Source organism: Chelonoidis abingdonii, chromosome 4 (genome assembly GCF_003597395.2).
Source record: "Chelonoidis abingdonii isolate Lonesome George chromosome 4, CheloAbing_2.0, whole genome shotgun sequence".
Lineage (NCBI taxonomy): Eukaryota > Metazoa > Chordata > Testudines > Testudinidae > Chelonoidis > Chelonoidis abingdonii.
Window position 1 is genome coordinate 111,835,626 of NC_133772.1, and position 21,218 is coordinate 111,856,843.

Genomic DNA, 21,218 nt, shown 5'->3' on the forward strand with positions numbered 1-21,218 from the left:
GGGAATGGAAATTGCCCCTAGATTTGCAGTCTCAGATGTGACTGATGGTCTCAAAGCTCTGATAATTTTGCCTGAATATTCTCACCCTTCAAACACCACCATGGATTTTAAATATTTCATATTGTAGCCTACATTTAAGGTCTGAAGCACAAGGGCCAGTTTTGGAAATGTTAATCTATTCCTATCCAGGTGGGTCTACTTCATGTGCCATAGCATTATTGTCACACATGTAGCCAAGAGATGAGACAGGTCTAACTTTGATGTCCAGGTCGCTCCCATCTCAGACAATTTTTTCATGGCCTTCTCAGTATCTTTCAGGCATCTAGGAGGAGGGAGGAGGTTCATTAAACTGGTTTTAAATCCTGATTTCTCTTCTTTCACCTTTGAAATCAGTTATTTAAAAGAGAAGCAGCCATCACAGAAGCCTAAAGAAGAGGAGGAGGAGGAACATTAGAAGAGAAGCCAGGAGGCAGGTCAGCTGGTGAAAGGTGGAAGGATAAGTGCTGGAAAGAAGCTAAAACAAAATGACCCATGGCTTGGAAAAGTAGAGGAATGTGAGACTTTTGATAGTCAAGGCTACTGAATCTAGAAAATAAAAGTTTACATTCCCCTACATGTCTGGGACAGGTTTGTGAAGGTTGTAGTATAGTCCTGTTGACCAAGGGGTGAGAATATAGCTCCATGAGAGGCCAGGTACAAGCGCATCTTGCTCCACAATCTGGGAGTGCCGCACTTATTTGCAGAGAGGGAGAAGGAGAAGGAGGGCTATAATGGGGGAGTCCTGTGGAGTTATATGCTACTATTGCCCTCTTTCTGGAGAAGTGTGGTCGAGGTCAGACACCACCAGACAGATCTTAGCAGCCTTGATACAGGGACTTCGAAGGCAGGAGGAGAATTAAAGAGAGGAACAGCCACACTTAATACTGCCAAAAGGATTAAGAGGAATAAGAGTTTAAACAAATATATCCAGGGGGAGAGATATACTAGAAAGGCAGGAGTGGGATGAAATCCATGACAGACCTAAAATTGCTGGGATACTGAATTGCTTTTTAAAATCTTTAACAAGAAAAATGAAGCAGTCTGACAATTACTAAGAGGTAATGGAGAACTTTTAAATATGATAAACAGGTAATACCTTGGAAAATATGAACAGGTACAGATTAGCTGATCCAGATGAAATGTACTTTAGGATGTTTGAAGAGTTGCTAAAAATTGACTGTGCTGCGAACAAATTTTGGACAACTGGGGAATTGCTGTACTAGAGGATTGGAAAAAAGCTATGGGGGAATCAATTGTCAAAAAAAGAAAGAAGAATGATCCTGGCAATTGCTATCTGGTAAGTCTTAACTTCTGCCCCCACCAAAAGTCCCATCCAAAAACTCCAGTGACTTACAGTTAAGTCAAGTGTATTTCCTCACAACAATGCAAATTCTTACAAGCAATGAAGCCAGAAACTGAGGCAACAGTCACACTCAACACAAGACCAATCTCCAAGCATTAGATCACTATCATCATAATTATATTACTTTTCCAGAATTTACCACTGTGTTCTCAATCTCTCTCTCTTCCCATATATTTTGTCCTTTCTCTTACGGGTATCTTTATCTCGAGCAGATGCCTTTGTCTGACCTGAGAGCTTCTCTGCTGCCATCAGCTCTCCCCCAGATCCTAGTTTAAATAATCCCCTCAAATCTTGTTATGTGGAGGCAATGGGTTGAATGCTGGGAAGATGAAATGTAAGGACACTGGAACTGAAGTTAGGGATTTCTGTGTGTGCATACTGAGTGGTTGAATAGTGGAGGGATGATGAGTGGAGAGGAAATTAATGTTTCATTAAAAAGAACGTAAGAATGGCCATACTGGATTAGACCAATGGTCCATCAGCCCAGTATCCTGCCTTCCCACCGCAGCCAATGCCAGATGCTTCAGAGGGAATGAATAAAACAGGGCAATTATTGAGTAATCCATCTCCTGTTGTCCACACCCACCTTCTAGCAGTCAGAGGCAAGGGACACCCAGAGCGTTGCATCCCTGACCATCTTGGCTAATACCCATTGGTGGACCTATCCTTCATGAATTTATCTAATTCTTTTTTAAACCCAGTTAGTTTTGGCCTTCACAACATGCCCTGACAATGAGTTCTACAAGCTGACTATGCGTTGTGTGACAAAGTACTTCCTTTTGTTTGTTTTTAGCCTGCTGCCTATTAATTTTGTTGGGTGACCGCTGGTTCTTGTGTTACAACAAGCTTGTAGCTAATGAACTGAAAGCCCCATCTCACCAGATATCTCTGCTTATATTTGGTATCCCTTTCTCCCTTCCTTTGTTTGTCTTTGATTTGCAAGAATATATGCTCTTCAGGACAGGGACTAAGGCTTCCTCTGTATTTGGAAAGCACCAGCCACATGATGGATGCTACTACAAACTAAATAATTAATAATATTAGAGAGACACTTGAGGGAAATCAGAAATAAACATGATTAGGGGCTGGAGGTGTTGATTTATGAAGAAAGATTAAAAGCTAAATAGGTAGTTTGGCTAAGATATGACTAAGGTAGTCATGATGACAGTCTAGAAGTAACTGTGGGGTGTAAATGCTGACAAAGAGGAATTATGTAGGGTGCTCCAAGTGGGTATAACTTGGAATTGTGGGATAAAGGTAAAGAAACACCATTATGTTGTTAGAGGTGAATGTTTATAGCCACTATTCAGGGAGGTCACTATTACATAGTGGGCACATAACAAGGAACTAAGAGTTTGGTAAACAGAAAATAAAGACAATCTTGCATTCACCCCAACCATGGTGTCCTGGGCCTCTGTAATTTCTACAACCATCACCTTGCCGCCTGCTAAACTTTTTAAAGAGAGTTAGATGTAATGTCCCTGACAGCCCTTGCTACTGTTTGTAGTTTTACAACATTTTTTCTATTTTTAGAAAATGTTTTTCTCTCCTCTGCTGCTATGTGAAAGATCCACTCAAATGACAAGGCAAACTGACTAAGTAAGGATCCAATCCTTCAAGCAGTTACTGCCAGGCCTAGTGCAAGGTAGCATGAGTAGGATCACTGAAATCAGTGGACCTGATCCTCTGTTGCCCTATGCTTCTTTTTATTATTATTATTACTAACCATCATCATCATAGTGCCAGGAAGTCCCAGACATGAACCAGGACCCCACTGTGTTAGGTGCTGTACAAACACAGAATAAAAAGACAGTCCCTAACCCAAAGAGTTTACAGTCTGTGTAGTAACTTACACCAATACAAACCATGCAAAGTTGGGGAGGTGTTAGAATGATAGTATGGTGATTTAATGGTATGTTACATCCACTTCACATTCAGTTTGCACAGGTGTAAATTATTACATAGATACAGGGCAGCAGAGAATCAGGCTCTATGGTACTACTCAGTAGTAATCACTAGGCCTGGCAGTAAATGCCTGCAGGCTCAGGTCTTGATTGACTATACAGGGAACCAGTGAAACTGACTGTACCCATAGTGCACTCAAATGCACAGAATAAACAATCTGAAATAACAGAGAAAGTATTTATTTTACTCTTTAATTTCTAGGAATTTTTAATAACATTCTAAACAAAACATTGTTTCAAATCAAAAAGTAAAAACATTTTGGGGCTTTTGGGTTGTTTTTTTAAACTGAAACAAGTCAGTCAGTTCAATACAAATTCAAAGAATGTTTTGGTCAATCGGAGTCTGCCTTTGGTGAAAAAAAGTTTCATCTGAAAAATGTCACCCAGCTCCAGTCCAGACAGAATCCCACAGCTCTTGCCTGTGCCACCACACTACACTGCAGAGAGCATAGGCTGCAGTACACTGACCCTCTCAGATGTGTGGGGGCAGTAGCATCTGCAAGATCTTGACAGTGTATGATTCAAAGGGAGCCAAAGCATGAGAACACAAATCCAAGATAGTGTTTTGGGCTCATCAGTATCTAGAGCATCCTGCCTGTGGCCAGAAAAGAGAAAGGACCCAGGCAATAGGGAGCAGCAAGTTGCCCTTAATTGTAGAGCTCTGCACCCTGAGGGAACACGTGGATGTCTACAACCACAGTAACCTTTTGTTTCCTTCCCATTTTCTCTGCCCCACCCCCCTTCACTATCTCTTGCTACATAGGAGCCTGGTAGATACACAGAAGCAGATGGTACGAGACCAGCGGTGGCAGCTAAGGAGGGAAGAGTCACGGCAGAAGAAGGAGAAGCACAAGAGTGAGCAAGTGCTGCAGACTTTCAAGACTGCTGTGGAAATGGTCACATCACGCAGTTCCCTGGTGATGTGTTCTGGCCAGAAGCCTCTGGCACTGCCCAAGTCTGACCTTGCCCACTGCCCAACCACTTCTCTCAGCACATGGTGCCAACCAGCCATCACCAAGGAATCCACAAGCAGCCAGAACTCTGCTGAGCCAGCATTCAGTGGGCAAAAGGGCCCCTCCAGCCATCAGCTGTCCCAGAGTGAACCACATTCGGCCTCACGGGGCATGTCAACCTCTGACCTGAAAGTGAAATTTTACTCCCAGCCCAACCTCAGCATCTCAGAAGCCCAAACCCACTCCCAGTACATCATAGCAACCTCTGACCTGGAAACATACTCCAAGGGCCAGTCTAGTGACAATGCCACTTCTTACAGGGTGATGCCACGGGAGACCAGACGTTCTGCTCACGAGTCCCACTACTTGGCCAGGAACTGCCATGCTACCTCATCACCACAGAAGCATGGGCACAGTGCTAAGTCATCCAAATGACAAGACTGAGGTGATGGGAAATGACCAGCCCAACAAGGGGTCAGGGAAGTGGTGATGGGAGTCTCAGAGGGTGATGTACATAGGGATGTGTGTGGTTTATTTCCTGGTAACAAACCCATCCCCTTTCTTCTATCTACTTTTCACTGCAGTTCATCTGTGCTGTGCTACAGAAATGCCCTACTTAGCCAAATGCAAGCTACTAAAATTCACACCTCTCACATACCCTCAGGTGAGGGGAAATAATACCCAGCACCATAAGAGGCAGGGGACTCCACATTCTAGCTCACAGTCACCTGGAAGCTGAAGTGATGACAAAACAAAGGTGAACCTGGTGTTCAGGCAGTCACATACCACAGTGATGTGCACAGTGTAAATGCTTTGATGAACAAGTTAGATGGAATAGGTAAGCATGCTTCACTATCTCAAGTGCTGGGTGAGCCGTTGGTACCCTGGGTTTGCTCCCCTAGTTAGGGTGTTGTACCTGACAGTGCCTTGAGTTACAGTGCTCCCTGGGTTAGAGTGCTGGATGGGTAGGAGTGTCCTGGGTGTGCTCCCCTTGAATGCTAGGTGATTTTGGGTACCTCAGGTGGATGTGATTGTTGGTTCTCTTATTAGTGGTTCTCAACCTTGGGACTGAGACCCAGGCTGTGGCCCAAAGATGTGTTCATTGTGAGGGGAGACACAAAACTGTGCAAAATTTAAACTGGCATTAGAAAACTGGTCTGTAGCCCTTGTGGTTGCAAAGAACACCAGAACGACCAGACTGGGTCAGACCAATGGTTCATCTAGCCCAGGATCATGTCTTCTGGCAGTGGCTTGTGCCAGATGCTTCAGAGAGAATAAACAGAACAGGGTGATTATTGAATGATCCATCCCCTGTTGAACAGACCCAGCTTCTGGCAGTTAGAGGCTTGTTGTTGTTGTTGTTCATACTTAGAATTCGAAGATGACCATGATATAACTGGTTGGCTTGGTTTCTGTGAACACATGAGTGGCTGATCAGGCCAATTTGAGCTTTGAATTGCCTTTGGCAAATTAAACAATAGATACTGCTATCGGTTGCTTGATTAAGAGCAGACGTGCTGCTGTTGTGAGATTTATGCTGCTGATCCTTCTGCTCTGCCTCAGCAGTTCTCCTCTGCTCATAGAATAGGTGTCGGCAACCTTTCAGACTTGGTGTGCTGAGTCTTCATTTATTCACTCTAATTTAAGGTTTCGCGTGCCAGTAATACATTTTAACGTTTTAGAAGGTCTCTTTTCAGAAGTCTATAATATATAACTAAACTATTGTTGTATGTAAAGTAGATAAGGTTTTTAAAATGTTTAAGAAGCTTCATTTAAAATTAAATTAAAATGCAGAGCCCCATGGACCGGTGGCCAGGACCCAGGCAGTGTGAGTGCCACTGAAAATCAGCTCGCGTGCCACCTTTGGCACACATCCCATAGGTTGCCTACCCCTGTCATAGACTGTAGCTCCAGTACGGATGAGGCTGTGCCGGGTAGCATGATCATGAGCAAGATCTTCCCAAAACTCTGGATCAGTGTTGAACCACTCCAAGGATAACTTGAGGGAGTCCTTGCAACATTTCTTTTGGCCTCCCTCCTTTAGCTCACCATAAAAGATCTTCTTTGGCAGTTGCTCATCTGACATTCTGGTGACATGGCCTGCCCATCTCATCTGTGATTTCATCAACAGAGTATGGATGCTTGGAATGTCTGCCCGTATGAGAACCTCAGTATCTGGGACCTTGTCTTGCCATCTTATCCTCATCAGTTTCCTCAGACAGCCCACATGAAAGTGATTAAGCTTCATAGCATTGTGGCTGTACACCATACAGGTTTCTCATGCATACATCAAAGTTGGCAATACAATGTCTTTGTAGACCTTCAGATTTGTTTGTTGACTAATGCCTCTATGCTTTCACACGTGCACGTAGTCTGCCAAAGGCCACACTTGCTTTGGTAATTTTGGCATTGGTTTCATCATCGATGTGAATTGCACATGAGGGTGTACTGCTGAGGCAGGTGAACTTGTCCACTGCCAGGAGGGTTTGGCCATTCACTGTGATAGTAGACTGTACATAAGGCTTTCCTGGTGCAGGCTTGTACATCACTTCTGCCTTGATGTTGATTATGAGACCAAAATTGTCACAAGCTGAAGAGAAATGGTCCATACTCTGCTGCATGTCAGACTCAGATTTGGCATTCAGGGAACAGTCATCAGCAAACGGACGATCACAAACAGTGACTTCCTGTACCTTCGTCTTCACCTGCAATCTCCTCAAATTGAAGAGCTTACCTTCAGTTTGGTATCTGATGCCAATTCCAGTGTCACAGTCACAAAAAACATCCATAAGCATGGCAGAGAACATCATACTGAAGAGAGTTGGGGCCAACACACAGCCCCGCTTGACTCCATTGGCAACTGGGAATGGTTCAGATGACTCACCGTCATCCATAATGTGAGCAAGAATGCCATCATGGAATTGCCAAACTAGTGTGATGAATTTCTCTGGGCAACTGAATTCTGCCATGATCTTCCAAAGGCCCTCCTGACTGACTGTATCAAATGCTTTTGTCAGGTCAATGAAAGTCATGTACAGGTTGGAGTTCTGTTCCTGGCATTTCTCCTGAAGATGACAAGCTGCAAACCCCATTTCTATAGTCCTGAGTCCTTTTCTGAAGCCATGCTGACTCTCAGGCAGGAGGCCCTGTTCAATGTGTTGCATAAGGTGATTCAGCAGAATTCTGTCAAGAATTTTGCTGGCTACAGACAACAGGGAAATGCCGCAATAGCTCTTGTAGGATTATCTGTTGCCTTTCCACTTGTACAAGTGGACGATGGATGCATCCTTGTACTCCTGGGATATAGTTCCTTGAGTCCACATTGATTGGAAAAATTCAGTGAGTTTCAGAGCCATGTGTGAGCCTCTGGCCTTGTAGACTTCAGCTGGTATAGCATCTGCTCCAGGTGCTTTGCCATTTGACAGCAGGTCAATCACTTTCACAGTTTCAATCAGCGTTGAGAGATCAGCAAGAGATATGTTGATATCAGTCTGGGGCAGTTGATCATTTGCCGTCTCACTAATAGATGACTGTTGATTGAGGATGTGGTTAAAGTGTTCTGCCTGCCTTTGTAGTATCTTTTCTTTATCAGTGAGCAGTGTGATGCCATCAGCTCTCAGTATTTGAGATGTTCCTGATGACCGTGGCCCATAGATTGTCCTCAGCGCATCATAGAAGTTCTTCATGTCATTCCTGTCTGGGTAGGACTGAATTTAATCTGCCTTGTTCCTTAGCCATGAGTTTTCCATCTTTCTAAGTTGCATTGGACAGGCCTTTTGATGTTGTTGAAGGCTGGCTTCTTAGATGTTGAAGTGCTGTCTTCTAAATAGGCTTTATGTAACTGCTGTTTCTCTTTCAATAGTTCCCCTATGTGGTTTTCATCAAACCAATCTTGATGTTTACGTGTGATGGAACAAAGGGCATTGGATGAAGCTGAGCATACAGAGTCTGTAAAAGATGCCCAGTTTTCCTTAATGTTGTTAGAGTTTGCATCAATTGTTACAAGTTGGTTGTTCTTCAGGAAAAGCTTGTTTCACATTCTCCTGTTTCAGTTTGTAGTAGTCCTTTCTCCCTCCCAGCCCCATCTATATGTGTGTACATTTTTATTTATATATACACATAAACACATAATGGGCCCAATTGTCCTCTTACTTGAACCTGTTTTATTTGTTTTACTCCTCTGTAAATGTACTGAATTTAATGGAATTTCTCCTGATTTACATCAGTGTAGATGAGAGGAGAATCAGGCTCAACGTATATAAAATATGGGTACACAACAAATAAAAGCTTAGAAGGACTAGTTGTGATTTCTGTGTTCAAAATGCACCAGTCTGAGTACTCTCTTAACACATGTACAAACGAGTCTGTTTCTCCTTTTATCCAATGAAATTTCAACCATTAGTATTGGAATTTACAAAGAAGGAAAGTTAAACAAGTTGGGCCTCAGAGCTCCCTGGCTTCCAAAGACTTCAGTGAGTGTCCCGGAGCAGCAGCATTTACAGGATCAAGACTTTTTTAGAAAAATTTCACTAGACACCTAGTAAGAGCCCCCAGAATAGTAGGCACAAATGAGACCAGTGAAGAAGGAGAATTGTGATGATGGAACAAGACAAATGAGACACTGGCTTGATTGCAGTACATGATACTTACATTAAATATTGGGAAAAATGATTATCATGATTTTATTACTGAATCTGTTATGATATTTGGCTTTTATGATCATTATGTCTTGATAAATAACAAGTAGTATCTGATTGGTATTTTTATTTTCTTGCAAGAGCAAAAATTTTAACAGATTTACAAAAATTAAAAAACAAACAATTTGAAAATAAAGACCTAATGTTTTCCATACAAATTAATATCTAAATCCTGCTTTCTGCAAGGACTCTATGTTGTATAGCACCGAGTGAGAGGCTTTGAGGAATGAGGTAGTTAAAGGGGAAGCATTTACAATTGGCATGTACGTGACTGAAGTGAAGCTTCTTGATTTGTAGAGAAAATCCCTGACTTCAGTCTGTGTCTGTCTATCCTTCTTTATATATCCTATGTCTGCATATATAAGTTATGTGGTTTTAACTATAGCTGTATAGTTAAAACAGTAGAACACCCCCACCCCCTCTCCTGGGAAGGGAAAAAAGCTGTACAGGTATGAGGCACCTTTATACCTTCATACCAGTATAACTGTATCCACACCAGGGATGTACTGGCATAGCTGTTTTGATAAAAAATAATCCCACCCCTGTCTGGAATAGTTAGACCAGTTCAAAATCTGTCTGTCAATCAGCCCTGAAAATGTGAGCATTCTGGGGCGGGAACCCTCTATTCCTGTATGGATGGAAAACAACTAGGACATCATGGGTGCTACATTAAACTAATAATAATAATAGCCAGAATGGACGACCTAAACTTCACGCCCCTGCCTCCTGATGTCTTGAGACACACAGACTTGTTACTGGAACTGGGCAATCCTGTTTTGCAGGAATTTTTACGACATTCAGAGGGACAGTTTCCTGTCCTGGCCACTAGGTGTCATGTCAGTATCAAAAGTCTGAAGATGCCATCGGCTGTCTCATGTCTGGCCATCCATAGGGAGAGATGGTTGATGTCAGTAGCAATTGCCCTAATACTAGCACCAAGAACTTTGTGCATGTAGCATAGGTTCTTTTTGGAGATTAGACCCTTCTCAGACAATCTCTTGCCCAAGGCTTGTCCTCCGATCCCCTTGTGGATCTCCTTTGCTCTCCTTCCTGAAAAGCATTGCCACAGTGACTCTCCCGTCCTCTAAGGAGAACTAGCAGTGGCACCAACACTTTTCTAAGGGCTTGTCTACACTGGCAATTTGCAGAACTGCAACTTTCTTGCTCAGGGATGTGAAAAAACACCCCCCTGAGCTACACCTCTCGTGGAGGTGGGTTTTTTAGCGCACTGGGAGAGCTCTCCCAGTGATCTGCCATGACCACACAAGCCACAGCAGAACTTTAGTGTTGCCAGCATAGACTAGCCCTAGGTGTCAGCTTCTAGCAGGCTCACTTATCCCGTGGCTGATCTTGCTACCATAAGTGTGAAAGACCAAGCTTGGCTTGCAAGGTGGCCTGAAATGAGGGAGCAGTGACTGACCTATTCAAAGTCCTCCTTTCTATCAGTTCCTTTTCACAGAGCCACCTCAGCAGTGCAAACAGCATTACTGAAAGGTTTGCAGCATTAAACTGGTGCAGGAACACAAAGCAAAGGTAGGCAAGGTAAATGGTAGAATACAAAGCAGCGTGAATATGAGCAGAAGAAACGTGGCTGTGTGTCCATCACTATCCACACGAGAATGCCAATGACCATAAAATAAGACCTCAGAATGCAACAAAAACATTTTTTTAATTAAATGGACAATTTGGGAAAAACAATAAGAAAGAAACAGCTGTGTCAGAGAAAATGTGTGTAAAAGAGAGCTAGAGGGGGCATATATGTGATAGATAATACCTGTACTGAATGTGAATGAGTGTATATGTGAGAGTAAGAGGCAAGTATGCGAGTGAATGAATGTGTAAACAGTGAGGCCCTAGCTGCAGGATGAGAAATTGAAAGAGAAGTTCAGACAAAGCACAAATCTGGAAAAGTTCTGGCCTATTGAAACCACAATTTTCTGACTTCTCTCTAAGCTGTGGCAGAAATAGCTCATACACCTGTAGTGTCTGAGAATGTATCACTAAATGGGTGCTACAGAAGAAAGTTTTGATTTTTGAAGAAATAAGTTCAGTAGTTCAAAAGTCGTATCAGGTGAGCTGTCCATACTCTGATCAGTTCTTTTCAGGAATTACCATAAACCAGGGGTGGGCAAACTTTTTGGCCCCAGGGCCACTGCCACATCAGGGTATGGAATTGTATGGCGGGTCATGAATGCTCACGAAATTGGTGGTTCGGGTGTGGGAGGGGGTGAGGGCTCCGGCTGTGAGTGCAGGTTCTGGAGTGGGGTCAGAAAGGAGGAGTTCAGGGTGCAGGAGGTGGCTGCAGGCTGAGGCAGGGGGTTGGAGTGCAGGCGGGCAGGTGAGGGCTTTAGCGGGAGATGCAAGCTCTGGGGTGGGGCTGGGGATGAGAGGTTGGGGGTGCAGGAGGGTACTCCGGACTGGGACTGAGGGGTTTGGAGGGCAGGAGGGGGATCAGAGCTGGGGCAGAGGGTTGGGGCATGGGAGGGGGTCAGGGTGCAGGCTCCGGGCAATGTTTACCTCAAGCAGCTCCTGGAAGCAGTGGCATGTCCTGCCTCCACCTCCTATGAGAAGGCACAGCCATGCAGCTCTGTGCAGTGCCCCTTCTGCAGGTGCTGTCCCTGCAGCTCCCATAGGCTGGTTCCTGGCCTATGGGAACTGCAGGTGCAGCACTTGGGGCAGAGAGAGTGTGTGCAGCCTCCTGGCTGCACATACACATAGGAGCTGGACATGTGGCTGCTGGACATGCGGCTGCTTTTGGGAGCCATGCGGAGCCACGGCACGCACAGAGCATGGCAAGCCCCTGACCCCACTCCCTGGCTCAAGCACCGGAGCAGGGCAAGCCCAGACTCCTCTCCCTGGCAGGAGCTCTAGGGCCAGATTAAAATGTCTGCGGGGCTGGATGCAGCCCCCGGGCCGTAGTTGCCCACCTCTGCCATAAATCCTTTAATCACCACAAAGGCAATGTTGTTATGGTGGTGCCATTGGGTGAACATAGTGAAGGCTGTGTTCTGTTTTGCATATAAAATGGAAGTTCAACCTATTTGTTTTATATAAAAAACACAGTATATCTGCCCAAATTTTCAGCACATCTGAGGAAAGCTTGAATTTTCTGAGGCATTTGAAGAAAATCATTTAATTGGTTTTTCAGTTCTAATTGTTGGCCAAAAAAGTTCACAGTTTGAGTGTCATGATTTTTGGGACCTTCTAGTTTAAAAACAACAAACTGTAGAAAGACAAAAATGTGTGTGTACATTGTGAGAGTTTGATGGGCGCTCTGGAGTTATGTAATTTTTTTTGGTAAATTAACAATAACAAAACATATGCTAAGCATTCTTTCTTACAACTGAATTCTTGTGTGTTGTTACCTAATAGGAACAAAATTTATGACAATCAGGATTCTCTACAAAGATCGAAGACCCAGAGCTCCATGAAACTGTTTAGCTGGTTCAGATTCTTCAATTTGTGAACTGTTTCAGACAGGTCCTAGTTTTGATTCATTCCACAAATGTAGAATCTTAGAAATGTAGGGATAGAAGGGACTGCAAAAGGTTATCTAGTCCAGGCCCCTCTGCTAAGAGGGACCAAGTACATCTAGACCATCCCTGATAGGAATTTGTCTAACCTTTCTTAAAAACCTCCAATGACGGGGATTCCACAGCCTCCCTTGGAAGCCTGTTCCAGTGCTTAACTATTCTTATAGTTAGAAAGTTTTTCATATGTAACTTAAATCTCCCTTGCTACAGATTAAGGCCATCACTTCTTGTTTGACCTTCAGTGGATATGGAGAACAATTCATCACCATCCTCTTTATAATAGCTCTTATCATATTTGAAGACAGTTATCAGGACCCCATTTAATCTTCTTTTCTCAAAACTATACATGCCCAGTTTTTAAAACCTTTCCTCATATATCAGGTTTTCTAAACCTTTTACCATTTTTGTTGCTCTTCTCTGAACCTTCTTCAATTTGTTCACACCTTTCCTAAAGTGTGGAGCCCAGACTTGGACCCAGTAGTCCTTACTGTGCCAAGTAGAGCAGGATAATTATCTTCTGTGTCTAACATATAAAACTCTTGTTAACACACCTTAGAATTATGTTAGACTTTTTTTATAACTACCTTATATTGTTGCCTCTTATTCAATTTGTGATTCACTATAACCCTCAAACCCTTTTCTGCAGTACTACTGCCTCACCAGTTATTTCCCTTTTTATAGTTGTACATTTGATTTGTAGTATTTTCTGCTTGTCTTTATTGAATTTCATATAGTTGATTTTAGACCAATTCTCCAATTTGTCAAGGTTGTTTTGAATTTCAATCCTGTCCTCCAAAGTGCTTGCAACCCCACCCAGCTTGGTGTCATCCACAGATTTTTATCAGCATACTCTCCAAAGTGTTATTCAAGACATTAATGAAAATATGGACTAGTACTAGACCCAAGACAAACCTGTGGAACCTCCCTAGATTCAGCCTCCCATGCTGACAGTTAATCATTGATATCTACTCTTTGAGTACAGTCTTTTAACCAGTTGTGCACCCACCTTATAGTAATTCATTCAGACCACATTTCCATAGTTTGCTTATGAGACTATCATGTGAGACTGTGTCAAAAGCCTTAGCAAAATCCAGATATATCATGTCTACAGCTTTCCCTCTATCCACTAGACCAGTAACCCTGTCAAAGAAGGAAATTAGGCTGGTTGGCATGATTTGTTCATGACAAATCCATGCTGGGTGTTCCTTATAATTCTATTATCCTTGAGGTGCTTACAAACTGATTGTTTAATCATTTGTTCCAGTGTCTTTCCAGAAACTGAAATTAGGCTGACTGATCTATAATTCCCTGGGTCCTCTTTGTTTCCCCTTTTAAAGATAGGTACAATGTTTGCTCTTCTCCAGTCCTCTGGGACCTCAGCTGTCCTCCATGAGTTCTAATGGTTCCAAGATTGCTTCAGCTAGTTCTTTACGTACTCTAGGATGAATTTCATATGTCCCTGCCAACTTGAATATATCTAACTTATTTTCTTTCCCTATTTTGAGTTGTGTTCTCCCTTATTGTTAGCATTTTATTACGTGTCTGGTCACAATCAACCTTTTTATGAAGACTGAAGCAAAACAGACATTAAACACCTCAGCATTCTTGATATCATCCATCATTAGTTCTCCTTCCCCACTAAGTAGAGGACCTACATTTTCCTTCATCTTTCTCTTGATCCTAATGTATTTATAGAACCTTTTATATTGCCTTCTATATCCCTTGCTAAGCATAACTGATTTTGTGCCTTAGCCATTTGATTTTGTCCATACATGTGAGTGCTAGTCTTTTGTACTTATCTTTAGCAATCTTTCCATGTTTTCGCTTTTTACAGGATTTCTCTTTGATTTCCAGTTCATTAAATCATTCCTCTCCTTAGATTCATGAAATCTATCATTTCGTGCTCACTTTCACAAAAATGGCCTTCCACCTTCAGATTGGCTATCAATTCCTCCTTGTTGGTCAGAATCAAGTCTAAAATGGCTCCTCCTCCCGGTTATTTCCTCCACCTTCTGAATCAAAGTTGTCTCCAATACATTCCCAGAATTTATTGGACATTTTGTGTTTTGATGTATTACTATTCCAACAGATGTTTGAGTAGTTAAAGTCCCCCATTACTACCAGCTCTTGTGTTTTGTATATTTGTATTATTTGTTCTAGAAATGCCTCATCCATCTCCTCCTCCTGATTTGGTGGTCTGTAGTAGACCCCTACCATGACATCACCCCTGTTTTTCTCCCCTTTTATCTTCACCCAGAGACTTTCAGTTGGTCTGCCTCCCACGTCCTTCTGGACCTCAGAGTATATATTCTTGATGCACAATGTAACACCTCCTCCCTTTTTTCTCTGCCTGTCTTGTCTGAACAAAGTATACACCTCTATACCGATATTTTAGTCATGAGATTTATCCCATGAAGTCTCTGTGATGTCAACTAAGTCATAATTTAGCTTATATACTAATACTTCCAGTTCTTCCTCTTTATTCCCCATACTTCTTACATACGTAACACAGGTCGAAGATGCTGAGCTAATTCTCACCACCACACACTTTTAGTTTACTTCTTGCGCCTAATTACCCTATTGTAATTTTCCATTTCCCCTCATCAACCCTCAGTTACAGTCACCTTTTTTATAACTGTTGTGTTTTGTCACCTGTCCCCTTTGAATGTAGTTTAAAGTTTACACCTAATATATTGTTTGTCTGTGTGTCTATCTCTTTGTCTTTCTCTAGGAGTGTGCAGGAAGATACTGTTCAACCCCAAACTTCACACAGCAGCTCTGGATGGGATTGGTTGGCTGTTCTTCCATTTACAGCCGACAGAGGGCACTCTACTCTTAGAAGTACATCCCTAGCACATTCCAGGGAAAACTCCTACACAAATACACAAACGCACACACAACAAAAAGGCATAACTCAAAACAAACTCTACTGAGAAAAGGTTTTTTTAAACCCCTTAAAATCCAGTCAGGCAACAGGCTTGTGAGCCAAAGAGGGTGGTGAGGCCTAGGGCTGCCAGTGAGACAGAACAGAGGCTGGATGGCTAAGCTTGAACTTTGCAGGGCTGTTTCTTTGCAGAAGGACCACCTCTGTGTTCCCATGGATCACTGGGCAGTCCAGTTCCAATGTCACGTTGTTCTGCTGCGCAGTAGAAAAGCCACAACACAAGCTTCTCTCTCGGGGGGGTGGAGACAGCCACAGGCGGAGTCAGATCTCAAGTACTTGAACCTTTAACTTCCTTTTCCGTAATTTGGAACATACTTGTTCCTATTCCAGAGCTCATTTTTTTAATTCCTTCGTTCAGGCTGTAGAAATAGGTTTTTAAAAAAAAGGCCTGTTGCTTATTGGAAGCTCCAAAAGAAAACAAGGAAATGTGAGTGTGCAGCCCTCCCCGTCTACCTCCCACACAACTGCTCGGGGGAGACCAGATTTCCCTTCCCCCAGTGTTGTGGCTGCTGCAGTCATAGATTTTGAACACAGTTGGTTTTGCCTGAAACAAGATAAAAAATAATGTCTCATCTACAAAAGGAAAGTGCCTCTTTTTGCTTTGCAGGATTTTGGTGCTGTTCAGAGGGGAAGGAACCAAAAGCAGCTCCAGGAAGCACTTACAGAACTTGGGGCACCCAATTCAGTGCTGGGAAATAAAACAGCTTGTTTGCCCTTACTGCCCATCTTCTGGCCTCCTCTCTTGAATAAATGCTCTTCCTCCCTTGTCTTGCCCATCCATTTTCAACCCCCTTCAACTCCCCCCACGTCCCCTATATTTCCGGAGGAACTGAGGCCAATATAACTTTCTCTTGTTTACCTCTATCAGTATAACCACAGACATCAATTCTGGGATTAGTCTTAGTTAACTGTTGATATAGAATCTGTAGGCGGAGTGCCTCTTTATTTATGGTGGGCCCTACAAATATGGTGGATGGATATACAGATTAAAATTGGTGATTCAATGGATTCAGAAAGAGAAAATAACACTATCAGCGTAGAATCCCGAAAACCTTCTTAGCAGATTCAGACCGCTATGGAGCTGGACTTCCTAATAATAATGGCCTCTCTTACTTCCCCATTGTCTCTGTTCTATCATCTGGGCTATAATGGGCATTGCTGCAACTCTTCCCTGAGCATAATTTGGAAAAGAGCAGTGCAAGGGGAAAGGCATTGTGTTTGCATTTCAATGGAAATAAAAGTTACCAATGAAGTTGTTGGGATGTGTGTGTTGGGGGGGGGGGGGGGGAATCCTAGGTGCTCGTTCCCCAGAATTGCCTTTGTCATGGTTGTGGGGGGGGGAATACCACATGAACTTGTAGCCAGTCAGGCTCTTAAGAGGAGTTCCCAAGGGAGCAGTGTCAGAAGGAGACCTTAGCCCTTTTCCCCATAGATCCCTCCAAATCAGAAAAACATGTCTGGGATGGGGAGCGCTCCAATTTTGGTGGCCATTGTCATGGTCTTGATGATATGTGCTAATGCAGCATCATATATGTGTTTATGAGTATGTACGTGTGTATGCATATCTGTGTGTGTGTATGTCTGTGTGTACAGGAGTTAAGTGCATGTGTGTATTACAGGAGGCAGTTGCATTAATGTGTTACTAGGGGGTGATATCCGTGTGTGCCGGGGAAGGAGCTGTGTGTGTTCCTAAAGACAGCTACGTGTTGCAGGGGACAGGGTATGGAGAAACATCCCTTGTATGCCACACCCTTCCCATTCCCTTCCCCACCCCCCCAAAAAAAAAACCACTCATCCACCCATCTACACACACATTGTGGAGAGCCAGGATGGGAAGTGGAATTGACAGGGCCATTCAATTTCCTCTGGTGTCTGGCTAGAGGAAGGAAAGCCAGGACAAGATCTCCCGTTTTCCCTGGCAGGGAGACTGACACAGGTGATGAGCTTGCCTTCTTTTTGTCTTTGCCTCCTTAGAGGGATAGAGGAGCAGGCCAAGAGAGAGATCTTCTTGTGAAAAGGAGGCAGTGGATAGAGGAATCCCAGCTAGGAGACACCTCTTCTTCACCTTGTGGTGATACTGCTCCACCTACTCATACAAAGCCCCCAAAAGTCCCCATCCAAGCACCAGCTCCTCATGCTGCTCCACCTTCACAGCCCCTTGCCAGAAGAGTCCTCATTTCACCAAACGGAGAGAAGGGGGAACTCTGAAGGAGCAGCACCCGCACAATTCAGAGTGGGGTCTTGTCTCTCTGCTTTCAGCAGATGGGGAGCTTTGCTCCCCACACGCACACCTGCTTTAATCCCCATCCCCCAACCACTAGCTAAATCACCAAAATACAATTGTTTTGTCTCTTCTGATTCAAGAGTTTCGGGAAAAAGGGTGAATCCAGAACTGGGTTTCTTGTTGCTATTGTTCAGAAACAAATTAAGCCTGCTTAGGGAATTTTCATTCTATTGCAGACACAGAGACAAGTTATAAAAGTTACATAGGAAACTAGGTGTGTCAGCAGTCACTGGTGCTACTTGTGTGAAGGGTGTGAGAGGACAGGACCAGAGCAATGGTGATCCTTATAGCAGCCCTTAAGATGGCATAAGTTAAAGCTGTAAGCCTCGCTTGCCCTCAGCCTTGGCTCCTATGCTGAATGGAGTTTGTCTGGATCCAAACAGCTGAGCCAATATCTATAGGTAGATTGTTTTTATTATATAAATATCAGCTACCCATAGCTGTTCCTCCACTTAACCACATAGGCTGGTTATTTCCTTGTAGAAGTGAGTATTGGGAAAGAACTTGAAGGAGGAGAGGGGGGTGGGTATATGGATCAGTTCAGGGAAAGCATGGAGACAGCATCGGAGACAGTATAAAAGAAGAAAACGGGTGGTCAAAGATGGCTTAATTGGCAGAACAGATTGGGTGGAGGGCAATGTCATAAGAGACAACAGCATATAAGTAGTGCGGGGCAGAGCTGTAAATGACCTTGAAGTGAGGATGAGAAGCTTGAACTTAATGTGATGGGAAAGACAGACAGTGGAGGGATTTAAAGATGAGGGTAACAAGGTCAGAGTAATGGCCAAGGGTGGTGATCTTCCTAGTTGCACTTTGAATGTACTGGAGGGATGTGAGGCAGGTGTTGAGAAGGTGGAGGTTGAAGTAGTCAGGATAGTAGATGATGACAGCAATAAGAAGGAGGCCATCACCATGAGCAGGTTGGCAGGTAGTCATATCCCACCATAATTTGCATAGTTTCCAACTTCCTGAAGCCCAGAGAAAGAGTATTCTGTAGAGGAGAGGTCCTCCCTCAACTCTGTACAATAGGGAATAAGGATGTCTTGTGGCTAAAGTAAAGCACTGGAAGTCAGGAACTCCTAATTTCTTTCACAGAATATCAAGGTTGGCTCTAGCTTTCTTGCTGCCCCAAGCTCAGCAGGCAGGCCTGCTGGTCTTGGCATACCTGCTCCTAAATTGCTGTTAAATCCACAGGACCAGCAGACCTCCTTCAGGTGCACTGCCACAGACTGCCGGCCTTGCAGGGACCAGCAGGGCACCCCATGGCTTGCTGCCCCATGCATATGCTTGGAGTGCCCGGTGCTGACTTCAGGAGATCATCTAGTCCAACTACCAGCTCAAAGCAGGACCAAGCCCCAGACAGATCTTTGCCCCAGATCCCTAAACAGCCCCTCAAGGATTGAACTCACAACCCTGGGTTTAGAAGGCCCATGCTCAAACCACTGAGCTATCCCTCCCCCACTGATTTGCTGTGTGACTTTGGGCAAGCCTCACTCTCTGATCTTAGTAAAATGGAGTGAATGACACTGATGTAAGTTGTGAGAGGGAACTTATGAATGTACAGTGCTTTGAGATCCTCAAAGGATAGGGGTTAGGAAAGGGCAAAGGACTGATATGACATTTTGAAAAGGCTTTTGTCTGTGCAAAAGAAGGGACTTGATGAGGAATTTCACTCTAAATCTATTGCCAGCATATTCCAGCAGTCCTCAGATCTTTCTTAGTACCAGTCATGGGGCCAGCAGAAACAAGACAAGTCCATGGTTCAGTTTGCTCTGACAGGACTGGGCTCTGCTTGAAAATCCTAGGAAACCTCCTGAGTCAGCAACTCACTCGGAATAGCCTAGATTCCCAGACATAGTAACTTGATTCCACTCCTGGCTCAGGGCAGCCACTAGCTGAAAGGCAAAATAAAACCCCCTCTTGGCCCATTAATGAGGCCTATTCTGAGTTCAGGAGAAACTAGTCTGACTGATGAATTCCCTTGGCTCAAGGGCTCTGGGCTGGGGCTGCTGGGAGAGATTCTTTCTTTATTCAGCAGATGGAATTATGTTAATGGAGAGCATATGGGAGGGGAGAGAGTGCTGTGGAGATGGCTGGAGTACAGCCAGGCTGCATCAAAACCCAAGAAACCTACCCTCCATCCAGGCAATACAGAAGCAGACCATGGAGAGACAGATGAGAAGTCCAGCTGTGATATGGGGGAGTTGGGAAACTGCATCTCAGCCCTCCCCCTGTCTGCTATCTCCCCCTACAAACACAACATAGGAGTCAGTTTTATCATAGACTCATAAAGTCAAAGAATTTAGATTGTAAGTTCTTCTGAGCAGCAAATGTACTTTAGCTAGGGGCCCAATCCTGGGAGTCTTGCCATGGAATTCAATGCAAGCAGGAGCAGGCTCCTGTCTGCAAAGTGCTATGTAATTTATGGTGCTATATAAAGGATTAACTACGACTATTATAAAAGTTAGAGATGGAAAAGCCCTATTAACTTCTCCAGTCCATCTTCCAGGGCCACCACAGGATCCTTGCCTATCGTATATTTCCTAGTCAAGTCTGAAAAGGAGCTCCCATTTTGTTATTTCTTGCTGTAATTTAAACATGAGCCCCTGGAATGATTAATGTATTACTTATTATACAATTGCTTTGATATGGAAAGCAGGGGTGGATAAAATGCATCATATGAGACCCACAAGTGCCTTCACCTTAAAAATGGAGGTGTGGCTTGTGAAGAATCTACAAATCCCAGCATGCAGTATTTCAACTTGAGCTGAGAGACTTTGCATTAAAGATGAGAGCAACTGGAATCGATCCCAGTTATAAAAATTGGGTGTTGCTTCTCAGCTCCTGCCAAATTGCTCATACAGCCCCAAACTAGGCAGAGTTTCAGCACCCCTTAATGTTCTGTCTAGCATCATTCATCAGTGCTGAATTAACTAAAGGGTATGTTTTCTCTGCAAAGTGAGCTCAGAGAATCAGCAGTTGGGTCTGAATGCCCATGTTGGCCTAGCTTAGGTTTGTGTAGCCCCACAGCAAAGCCACACTCAAGTTACTGTTTCCTCGCTGGTGCGACCCTCACCTTGCATGTTGCTAGGACTTCTGGGGGCACATCCCACTGTGCTTACTGAATCACAAAGAACAAAGTGAATTGTGGAAGAATGTGTCCATCTTTCTGGATATATGGGGGGAATTGTGGGAAGGTACTGGAGAACTCAAGCTATTTATCCTGCACCTTCACTGTAAAGCGGAACTCAGCCTCTAATCCATCCCCTCAGCAATGCCAGCTAGCCCAGGTTAAGAGTACTGCTAAAGTCAGGTGAGAGGTTTTCATGTGTGGACAGGATGGGGATTAGAAACAACACCACAGGAAGAGCTTGGGCTAACTCTGCAGGGAAGATGTACTTTATAAGAAAAAAAAGAACAAGATTTTCATTTGAACAGAAG

General features: G+C 43.8%; 2 protein-coding genes across 2 annotated transcripts in view; one reads left to right on the forward strand and one right to left on the reverse strand.

The window, feature by feature from the left end:
• Positions 1-16,733, forward strand: part of LRRC74A (leucine rich repeat containing 74A) — a 38,411-nt gene extending 21,678 nt beyond the window's left edge. Inside the window, exons 13-14 of the mRNA XM_032801924.2 lie at positions 4,130-4,764; positions 15,281-16,733. Coding sequence (XP_032657815.1) covers positions 4,130-4,754 — 625 coding nt within the window. The 3' untranslated portion in view covers positions 4,755-4,764; positions 15,281-16,733. The remainder of the gene's footprint in view (positions 1-4,129; positions 4,765-15,280) is intronic.
• The window catches only part of ANGEL1 (angel homolog 1), a 323,326-nt gene that overhangs the window by 46,704 nt on the left and 255,404 nt on the right, over positions 1-21,218 (reverse strand). The gene's annotated exons all lie outside the window — the stretch shown is intronic.